Genomic DNA, 11,208 nt, shown 5'->3' with positions numbered 1-11,208 from the left:
CAGAGTAGCAGTGTGACAGTGTGGCAGTGTGGCAGTGTGGCAGTGTAGCAGTGTAGCAGTGTGGCAGTGTGACAGTGTGACAGAGAGGCAGTGTGACAGTGTGACAGTGTGACAGTGTGGCAGTGTGACAGTGTGGCAGTGTGACAGTGTGACAGAGAGGCAGTGTGACAGTGTGACAGTGTGACAGTGTGGCAGTGTGACAGTGTGGCAGTGTGACAGTGTGACAGTGTGGCAGTGTGACAGTGTGACAGAGTGGCAGTGTGACAGTGTGACAGTGTGGCAGTGTGGCAGTGTGGCAGTGTGACAGTGTGGCAGTGTGACAGTGTGACAGTGTGACAGAGTGGCAGTGTGACAGTGTGGCAGTGTGGCAGTGTGGCAGTGTGACAGTGTGGCAGTGTTGCAGGGTGACAGTGTGACAGTGTGACAGTGTGGCAGTGTGGCAGTGTGACAGTGTGACAGTGAGACAGTGTGGCAGTGTGATTGTATGGCAGTGTACTCACCTAGTTGTACTCACCTAGTTGTGTTTGCGGGGGTTGAGCTCTGGCTCTTTGGTCCCGCCTCTCAACCGTCAATCAACAGGTGTACAGATTCCTGAGCCTATCGGGCTCTATCATATCTACACTTGAAACTGTGTATGGAGTCAGCCTCCACCACATCTCTTCCTAATGCATTCCATTTGTCAACCACTCTGACACTAAAAAAGTTCTTTCTAATATCTCTGTGGCTCATTTGGGCACTCAGTTTCCACCTGTGTTCCCTTGTGCGTGTTCCCCTTGTGTTAAATAAACTGTCTTTATCTACCCTATCAATTCCCTTCAGAATCTTGAATGTGGTGATCATGTCCCCCCTAACTCTTCTGTCTTCCAGCGAAGTGAGGTTTAATTCCCGGAGTCTCTCCTCGTAGCTCATACCTCTCAGCTCGGGTACTAGTCTGGTGGCAAACCTTTGAACCTTTTCCAGTTTAGTCTTATCCTTGACTAGATATGGACTCCATGCTGGGGCTGCATACTCCAGGATTGGCCTGACATATGTGGTATACAAAGTTCTGAATGATTCTTTACACAAGTTTCTGAATGCCGTTCGTATGTTGGCCAGCCTGGCATATGCCGCTGACGTTATCCGCTTGATATGAGCTGCAGGAGACAGGTCTGGCGTAATATCAACCCCCAAGTCTTTTTCCTTCTCTGACTCCTGAAGAATTTCCTCTCCCAGATGATACCTTGTATCTGGCCTCCTGCTCCCTACACCTATCTTCATTACATTACATTTGGTTGGGTTAAACTCTAACAACCATTTGTTCTAGGTCTAGGTCTAGGTCTTCTTGAACTCAAACAGTCCTCTTCTGTTTTAATCCTTCTCATAATTTTAGCATCGTCCGCAAACATTGAGAGAAATGAATCGATACCCTCTGGGAGATCATGTATGACAGTGTGACAGTGTGGCAGTGTGGCAGTGTGACAGTGTGGCAGTGTGACAGTGTGGCAGTGTGACAGTGTGGCAGTGTGGCAGTGTGACAGTGTGACAGTGTGAGTGACAGTGTGGCAGTGTAGCATTGTGACGGTGTGACAGTGTGACTGTATGGCAGTGTGAGAGTGTGACAGTGTGGCAGTGTGGCAGTGTGACAGTGTGGCAGTGTAGCAGTGTGACAGTGTGACAGTGTAGCATTGTGACAGTGTGACATTGTGGCAGTGTGACAGTGTGGCAGTGTGACAGTGTGACATTGTGGCAGTGTGACAGTGTTGCAGTGTGGCAGTATGACAGTATGACAGTGTGACAGAGTGGTTATATGGCAGTGTGACAGTGTGACAGTGTGGCAGTGTGGCATTGTGACAGTGTGACAGTGTGACAGTGTGACAGTGTGGTTATATGGCAGTGTGACATTGTGGCAGTATGACAGTGTGACAGTGTGACAGTGTGGTTATATGGCAGTGTGACAGTGTGGCAGTGTGACAGTGTGACTGTGTGGTTATATGAGAGTGTGACAGTGTGACAGTGTGGTTATATGGCAGTGTGACAGTGTGGCATTGTGACAGTGTGACAGTGTGACAGTGTGGTTATATGGCAGTGTGACAGTGTGGCATTGTGGCAGTGTGACAGTGTGACAGTGTGACAGTGTGGCAGTGTAGCATTGTGACAGTGTGGCAGTGTGACTGTATGGCAGTGTGACAGTGTGACAGTGTGGCAGTGTGGCAGAGTGACAGTGTGACAGTGTGACAGTGTGACAGTGTGGCAGTGTGACAGTGTGACAGTGTGACAGTGTGGCAGTGTGACAGTGTGACAGTGTGACAGTGTGACAATGTGGCAGTGTAGCATTGTGACAGTGTGACAGTGTGACTGTATGGCAGTGTGACAGTGTGACAGTGTGGCAGTGTGACAGTGTGGCAGTGTGACATTGTGACAGTGTGACAGTGTAGCATTGTGACAGTGTGACAGTGTGACATTGTGGCAGTGTGTCAGTGTGACAGTGTGACAGTGTTGCAGTGTGGCAGTGTGACAGTGTGACAGTGTGACAGTGAGGCAGTGTAGCATTGTGACAGTGTGACAGTGTGACATTGTAGCAGTGTGACATTGTGACAGTGTAGCATTGTGGCAGTGTGACATTGTGGTAGTGTGACAGTGTGACAGTGTTGCAGTGTGACAGTGTGGCAGTGTGACAGTGTGACAGTGAGGCAGTGTAGCATTGTGACAGTGTGACAGTGTGACATTGTAGCAGTGTGACATTGTGACAGTGTGACAGTGTAGCATTGTGGCAGTGTGACAGTATGACAGTGTGGCAGTGTGACAGTGTGACAGTGTGACTGTATGGCAGTGTGACAGTGTCACAGTGTGGCAGTGTGACAGTGTGGCAGTGTAGCATTGTGGCAGTGTGACAGTGTGACATTGTGGCAGTGTGACAGTGTTGCAGTGTGGCAGTGTGACAGTATGACAGTGTGACAGTGTGGTTATATGGCAGTGTGACAGTGTGACAGTGTGGCAGTGTGGCATTGTGACAGTGTGACAGTGTGGTTATATGGCAGTGTGACAGTGTGGCATTGTGGCAGTGTTACAGTGTGACAGTGTGGCAGTGTGACAGTGTGACAGTGTGGCAGTGTGGCATTGTGACAGTGTTGCAGTGTGACAGTGTGGTTATATGGCAGTGTGACAGTGTGACATTGTGGCAGTGTGACAGTGTGGTTATATGGCAGCGTGACAGTGTGACAGTGTGGTTATATGACAGTGTGGTTATATGGCAGTGTGACAGTGTGGCAGTGTGACAGTGTGGTTATATGACAGTGTGACAGTGTGGTTATATGGCAGTATGGCAGTGTGGCAGTGTGACAGTGTGACAGTGTGGCAGTGTGACAGTGTGGCAGTGTGACAGTGTGGTTATATGACAGTATGACAGTGTGGTTATATGGCAGTGTGACAGTGTGACAGTGTGGCAGTGTGACAGTGTGGCAGTGTGACAGTGCGACAGTGTGACAGTGTGGCAGTGTGGCAGTGTAGCATTTTGACAGTGTGACAGTGTGGTTATATAGCAGTGTGACAGTGTGGCAGTGTAACAGTGTGGCAGTGTGACAGTATGACAGTGTGACAGTGTAGCAGTGTGACTGTGTGATAGTGTGGCAGTGTGACAGTGTGACAGTGTGATAGTGTGGCAGTATGACAGTATGACAGAATGACAGAATGGCTGTGTAGCAGTGTGACAGTGTAGCAGTGTGACAGTGTAGCAGTGTGACAGTATGACAGTATGGAAGTATGGCAGTATGACAGTATATCATTTATCATGAGAGTGAAGGACGCACCAGCCCTCGTCGCCAAGTACTGCTCGCCCATAACAAGTTAAACATTGTTAATTCTGAAGTTATGTGAACACGAGATGAAGCCTCAAGCGGGTTTTACCGTCACCGCTCGGAGGAGTGGCGCAGCTCCTCCGAGCACTGTCACGGGGTCCCGGGGCAGTGGCGAGGTCCTTGTGTAATACAAATTACAGGGCCAGTAATAAAGACCCCCGGATGTCGAATACATATTGGATGTTCGAGCAATATGACCATCAGAGAACGACCAAGATATGTGTGATAATCTGTTGCCAGACAACCTTACAAACAGCACAGTATTGACCTCCTGCGGGCAGTCCCCAAGTGGCTTGTTGGGGTGTTGTCCCCTAGTGTGTGGTTCGGGTGTTAGGGTCTGTAGATGTATACCACTGACTGCAGCTCTCAGTGCAGGCGCTGTCGTGTATTGCAGGCGAGTTATATGCAATACAAATAACTGTGTTAGGACGGTTATTTGTGTACCTAAAATTTCGACGGTATGCAATCCAAAGGCGGCTCCCAGGAGGGTGCAAGCTTCAGGCTTAATGATGTGAATGACCTGAGACCTGACTCTTGGCGCCACAATTGGGCTGTCCCAGCAGTACTATTTGGGTGTTTTACCCGGATTGGTCTTGGTGTTGGGGCTCCACACGCATTCTACTGATTGCAGCTTTCAACGGAGGCGGACAAAGAGAGTGTATTCGAGTGCTCAAGGAGATACGAACGGCCGGAAAGTAGACGGATTGGCATGGTGAGCCAGCGAATGAGCATGTGAAGCGTATAGTGAGTGCGTGAGGAAGTGGGGAGTGTGCAGAACTCCCACAATACGGTGAGGGAGAAGACTGAGCAGCACTGTACATCAGGTGCTGTAAAGTACTGTGTTGCTGCTGTGCAAGACTGCTGCAGTGAGGTGCTGCTCACTGTAGCAGCACCTGCAGTGAGCAGCACCTCATCATTAATGTTAACATAATTGTACTATAATATTGTTAGTATTTCCTTTAGAACGTATTAATGTGTATACGTGAGTATAACATACAATTGTCGATATGTATTAAACTGTTGTTTACTCTGATATTTTTGTAAGTATAAATAAACGCTTCACTTTAATCAACATTTAGTTTTCTTGTATAATTTTCCCTCCACACAGATCCAAGAGTCTAGCGACACTCTTCCTGGCTACAGTTCTGATTGTGTTCGTGTCATGATACATCAACAAACTCGTCCTCTGTGTCGCAATTAGTGAATTTACTTTAAGAAAAACCTAAATTTCTTTGTCAACTGAGAATACAACTGTAATTTGCCTAAATTCATGAAATACGATAATTAGCATAAACGGCTTTAGTATTACCATGTGTGAAAATTGAAAATAATTTAAATTACAAATATATTATAACAAATTTGAATTGATATTTAAATACAAATGATATGAATAGTTTATACAATGAAAATTTAAAAAAATTAAAAACATAAAATTCACATAAGTAGATAAGTTATTAATTAAATGTTTTTGGACACCAGCCTGTGATGTGTTGCCAGATGTGTGGGAGTTGTTATACATGTATCGCCACAGTTTACATGTGAAATAAAAGTTAGTTTACCTGTTTGAAAAATGATTGCCTGTGTGGCACCTGTGTGGTCATCCTCCAACACTGTGGTCAAGAACTACCCCTTGTGGCCACCCACAGTCTTCAAGGTACACTTGGAGTTTAATAGTGTTTAGAACTTCATTAGTGAACGTTAATGGGTCAGTAAGCTCTTGTGGTGACCTTAGTAACCCTCCACACGTTGCTGGGTCTTAAACTAACGTAATTAAACAAAGTCTTAACCTAACCTAACCAGACACTGGAGGCCAGGGTGGTCAGTGTTGTTGTTGTTGAGTTAGGGGCGACGACGATCGTGGGATCGGATGCGCCCCGGCGTACCCGTGAATTGTGAATCGCAAAGCCAGGAAAGGCGAAATGCCAAGTCAAAACGCGAAACGAGTGACGCCAAGCACTAGAAACTAATATGCCACACGGCAAAGCTACGCACAAAGGGAGAGGCAGAAGCACATAATAGAACAGGGCAAACAAACAACCAGAGGGGCACACAGCATGTCATAGGGCAAATACACAGGAAATCAGAGCACATATTTGCCCGGGAACTTGACCCGCGGGAACCGTACATTGAACGCCTCCCAGAGCACCCATTGCCAAGGGTCTCGTCCATCCACCGGGGACGCCATAACATCCGGAACCGGGACAACAAACACCTGCAAACTGGGGACCCAGATGGTAGTACTCATGAGGCGAGAAGTCGCCACTCGCCCCCACAGGAAGGGAACTTGCCCCCCACGAAAGCACTCCGGTCCGTCAGACAGCAGTAACTCGGCAATCTTCGACCAGTGACCCGGTGGCATCACAGACGCCGGCAACACGTCCCCCAGGGCCCCAACGCGCACCCGCACCACAGGGGTACCCGCGGCCCCGGGCACACCACCAGACGACAGCAGGGAACCCGGACGGCGCGCATCCTTCCGTAACGTCACCACCAGGCCACGCCCAGCACCAGAGTCCACACCATCCCTGGCAGTGGAAGCCACCACCCCCCACTGTGGAGAGTCCCCCGGTGGAGAAAGAACCGAAGGCACGTCCGAGACACAGGCACCAGCACCAGCAGGCACATGGACCTCCGCCACCACGAACCGCGGAGATCCCGACGCATCCGTATCCACACTGTCAACACCCGAAGCCCCACAGTCACTGAAGTCACCAGCGTCGGCCCAGGAAGAAGACGAACGCCGGGAACGTTTGGGCACCGGCCGGATATCGTCCAAGCCGGTAAGTGACCCAGAAACACGGGTACCACGAGCCGAAGGAACCGACGCCAGGACGGCAACAGCCTCTACCACAGGGGGAACCGGGCCACACACAGCAGGAGGCTCCGCAGCCACCCCAGCACCCAGCACATCCGGGACCCGAGTCACGGACACAGGGCCAGGCGCAGCATCAGAAGACGAGAGAGAAGACAGCGACGTCACACAGGAGGCTCCAGGAAGGCCCACGGGAGCAGCTGGGACAGCAACAGGATCAGGCAGACCAACCAACGGTACCTCAAGAACCGGAGGAGGGACGGCAGGCGCCGCCGGGTAAGCTGCAGCAGCAGACGGGACGCACACCACCTCATCAACATCAACGGAGACTGCCTCCAGAGGGAGCGGCGGGAAATCCTCGTCGCGGAACAAATTGACAGGAGCAGCAGGGGCCTCAGAGCACCCGGCAGCCTGATGCCCCAACAGGCCACACCGGAAACAGGTACGAGGCTGCCGGGCATAATACACCCGGACGTAGTACCCCATAAGCCAGACAGAAGAAGGTATATCCGACCGCAGGCGCATCCCCAACGTGCGAATGTTTGTACGCCTCCCAGCATACCGCCCCGAGGAGAGCGTGTTCACCCGCACGCTGACAACAGTACCAAACCCCTCGAAGTAACGCCGGAGGAGGTCATCAGGGAACTCCAGGGACGCACCATGGATACTGACATAAGTCAGGGCACCACTGCGGTCCGAAATCGCCACAGAGCCGGCATCGTCTGGCAACGGCAACGTACGCCCCCCGTACCGACGGAGGAAGTCCCAGTACTCCTCCTCCCCCACGAACTTAATAACAACCCGATGGGCCGTAACTAGCTCCACACCGTAAACAGCTTCCACCGGGATACGAAGCATGTCACACATCACCATCTCGATGGTCGGATAACCAGCCTTACAAGTGAACTCCAGGCCCACGGAGTTCACACGCTGAACAGGAGGAAGATGGCCCCCTATGTCAGAACTGCCACGTCAACGCAGCCAGGCAGGCAACAAAACTGGTAGGGCAGGGACGCCCGGGTGGTCAGTGTCTCCCCAGGTTACTGAGGGAGAGAACATTCAGTGCTCAATAAGCAAGTAACATTCACCCATCTTATATAATTAACTCGATAGGATTTAGAGATTTAATTTTAATATTTTAAATATTTATAATAATATGTGGAATAAAATAGTCTATTATCCCTACTCAATAAAATCTCATTTCAATGATGCATTTTATCAATAATGTTACAGAGTAATCAGTGAATGTTGCGGATGTCAGTTTGCATCTCTAGCCTCGGAGAATGTCCTCTGTGAGCTACTGTGTTGTCAGAGTTAACGAAGTAGTTGGAAACACCAACAACGATACTACTTTAGTTCAGCTAATATAAGCCGGCCAAGGTCACGCGCTCCCCTGCTCTTATGAACTCTTACATTTACATTAATGGTAGTTTCATGGTAATTATTGTTGCTGAAGGTGTTGATACACGACGCCCACGACAGTATATCACCGCATATAATACAACAATATATATGGTCACTGTTATTATATGATAATATTTATGACCAGAATGTTATTAGTTCCTCTTAGAAAACGAAGAAACTTTTATTTCAATACAAAATTATTGCGAGAATTATTTTATACTTTCACTCCTAGTATTATTTACTGATTTACCTGCTTCTCTCACATATATTGTTTTCTTTTTTTTTGCAGGGATATTTGTGCGCGGGGTTTAAGCCTGTGGCTGGCCCACTAAGCCTGTGGCTGGCCCACTAAGCCTGTGGCTGGCCCACTAAGCCTGTGGCTGGCCCACTAAGCCTGTGGCTGGCCCACTAAGCCTGTGGCTGGCCCACTAAGCCTGTGGCTGGCCCACTAAGCCTGTGGCTGGCCCCCTAAGGCTGTGGCTGGCCCACTAAGCCTGTGGCTGGCCCACTAAGCCTGTGGCTGGCCCCCTAAGGCTGTGGCTGGCCCACTAAGCCTGTGGCTGGCCCCCTAAGGCTGTGGCTGGCCCACTAAGCCTGTGGCTGGCCCCCTAAGGCTGTGGCTGGCCCACTAAGCCTGTGGCTGGCCCACTAAGCCTGTGGCTGGCCCACTAAGCCTGTGGCTGGCCCACTAAGGCTGTGGCTGGTCCACTAAGGCTGTGGCTGGCCCACTAAGCCTGTGGCTGGCCCACTAAGCCTGTGGCTGGCCCACTAAGCCTGTGGCTGGCCCACTAAGGCTGTGGCTGGCCCACTAAGCCTGTGGCTGGCCCACTAAGCCTGTGGCTGGCCCACTAAGGCTGTGGCTGGCCCACTAAGTCTGTGGCTGGCCCACTAAGCCTGTGGCTGGCCCACTAAGCCTGTGGCTGGCCCACTAAGCCTGTGGCTGGCCCACTAAGCCTGTGGCTGGCCCCACTAAGCCTGTGGCAGGCCCACTAAGGCTGTGGCTGGCCCACTAAGCCTGTGGCTGGCCCACTAAGTCTGTGGCTGGCCCACTAAGGCTGTGGCTGGCCCACTAAGTCTGTGGCTGGCCCACTAAGTCTGTGGCTGGCCCACTAAGTCTGTGGCTGGCCCACTAAGTCTGTGGCTGGCCCACTAAGCCTGTGGCTGGCCCACTAAGGCTGTGGCTGGCCCACTAAGCCTGTGGCTGGCCCACTAAGCCTGTGGCTGGCCCACTAAGTCTGTGGCTGACCCACTAAGTCTGTGGCTGGCCCACTAAGTCTGTGGCTGACCCACTAAGTCTGTGGCTGGCCCACTAAGTCTGTGGCTGGCCCACTAAGTCTGTGGCTGGCCCACTAAGTCTGTGGCTGGCACACTAAGTCTGTGGCTGACCCACTAAGTCTGTGGCTGGCCCACTAACGCTGTGGCTGGCCCACTAAGGCTGTGGCTGGCCCACTAAGCCTGTGGCTGGCCCACTAAGCCTGTGGCTGGCCCACTAAGTCTGTGGCTGGCCCACTAAGTCTGTGGCTGGCCCACTAAGTCTGTGGCTGGCCCACTAAGTCTGTGGCTGACCCACTAAGTCTGTGGCTGTCCCACTAAGTCTGTGGCTGGCCCACTAAGCCTGTGGCTGGCCCACTAACGCTGTGGCTGGCCCACTAAGTCTGTGGCTGGCCCACTAAGTCTGTGGCTGGCCCACTAAGTCTGTGACTGGCCCACTAAGTCTGTGGCTGGCCCACTAAGCCGGTGGCTGGCCCACTAAGTCTGTGGCTGGCCCACTAAGTCTGTGGCTGACCCACTAAGTCTGTGGCTGGCCCACTAAGTCTGTGGCTGACCCACTAAGTCTGTGGCTGGCCCACTAAGTCTGTGGCTGGCCCACTAAGTCTGTGGCTGGCCCACTAAGTCTGTGGCTGGCACACTAAGTCTGTGGCTGACCCACTAAGTCTGTGGCTGGCCCACTAACGCTGTGGCTGGCCCACTAAGGCTGTGGCTGGCCCACTAAGCCTGTGGCTGGCCCACTAAGCCTGTGGCTGGCCCACTAAGTCTGTGGCTGGCCCACTAAGTCTGTGGCTGGCCCACTAAGTCTGTGGCTGGCCCACTAAGTCTGTGGCTGGCCCACTAAGTCTGTGGCTGGCCCACTAAGTCTGTGGCTGGCCCACTAAGTCTGTGGCTGACCCACTAAGTCTGTGGCTGTCCCACTAAGTCTGTGGCTGGCCCACTAAGCCTGTGGTTGGCCCACTAACGCAGTGGCTGGCCCACTAAGTCTGTGGCTGGCCCACTAAGTCTGTGGCTGGCCCACTAAGTCTGTGACTGGCCCACTAAGTCTGTGGCTGGCCCACTAAGCCGGTGGCTGGCCCACTAAGTCTGTGGCTGACCCACTAAGTCTGTGACTGGCCCACTAAGTCTGTGGCTGGCCCACTAAGCCTGTGGCTGGCCCACTAAGTCTGTGGCTGACCCACTAAGCCTGTGGCTGGCCCACTAAGTCTGTGGCTGGCCCACTAAGTCTGTGGCTGGCCCACTAAGTCTGTGGCTGGCCCACTAAGTCTGTGGCTGACCCACTAAGTCTGTGGCTGGCCCACTAAGTCTGTGGCTGGCCCACTAAGCCTGTGGCTGGCCCACTATATTATATATATATAAATATATATATATATATATATATATATATATATATATATTTATATATATATATATATATATATATAAATATATATATAAATATATATATAAATATATATATATATATATAAACGACTGGATATTGATAGGTTCCGATCTGTATTGACCAAAAGGATTTTCACCTACACTTTATTCTTTGGTTCAGATATATTCACTACTGAAAATGAATTTAGGATCATCAGGCTCCCTGACCCTGAGTCATCAGGATCATGATGACCTGATGGTTAACCATCAGGTCATCAGGTGTGAGGACTTGATGGGAGCATCACACTCTGTTGGTCAGATATAACAGAGGACGACCCTCAACACCAACAACAACAGAGGACGACCCTCATCACCAACAACAACAGAGGACGACCCTCAACACCAACAACAACAGAGGACGACCCTCATCACCAACAACAACAGAGGACGACCCTCAACACCAACAACAACAGAGGACGACCCTCAACACCAACAACAACAGAGGACGACCATCAACACCAACAACAG

General features: G+C 51.1%; 1 protein-coding gene across 1 annotated transcript in view; it reads left to right on the top strand.

Annotated features, from left to right (window-relative positions):
* The window catches only part of LOC138369955 (ribosome-binding protein 1-like), a 77,217-nt gene extending 66,212 nt beyond the window's left edge, over positions 1–11,005 (top strand). Inside the window, exon 3 of the mRNA XM_069333709.1 lies at positions 10,862–11,005. Coding sequence (XP_069189810.1) covers positions 10,862–11,005 — 144 coding nt within the window. The remainder of the gene's footprint in view (positions 1–10,861) is intronic.
* The last annotated feature ends 203 nt before the right edge of the window (positions 11,006–11,208 follow it).

This window comes from Procambarus clarkii, chromosome 30 (assembly GCF_040958095.1).
Source record: "Procambarus clarkii isolate CNS0578487 chromosome 30, FALCON_Pclarkii_2.0, whole genome shotgun sequence".
Lineage (NCBI taxonomy): Eukaryota > Metazoa > Arthropoda > Malacostraca > Decapoda > Cambaridae > Procambarus > Procambarus clarkii.
Note: the sequence above shows the minus strand (reverse complement) of the source record. Positions and strands in the feature narration are given on the sequence as shown.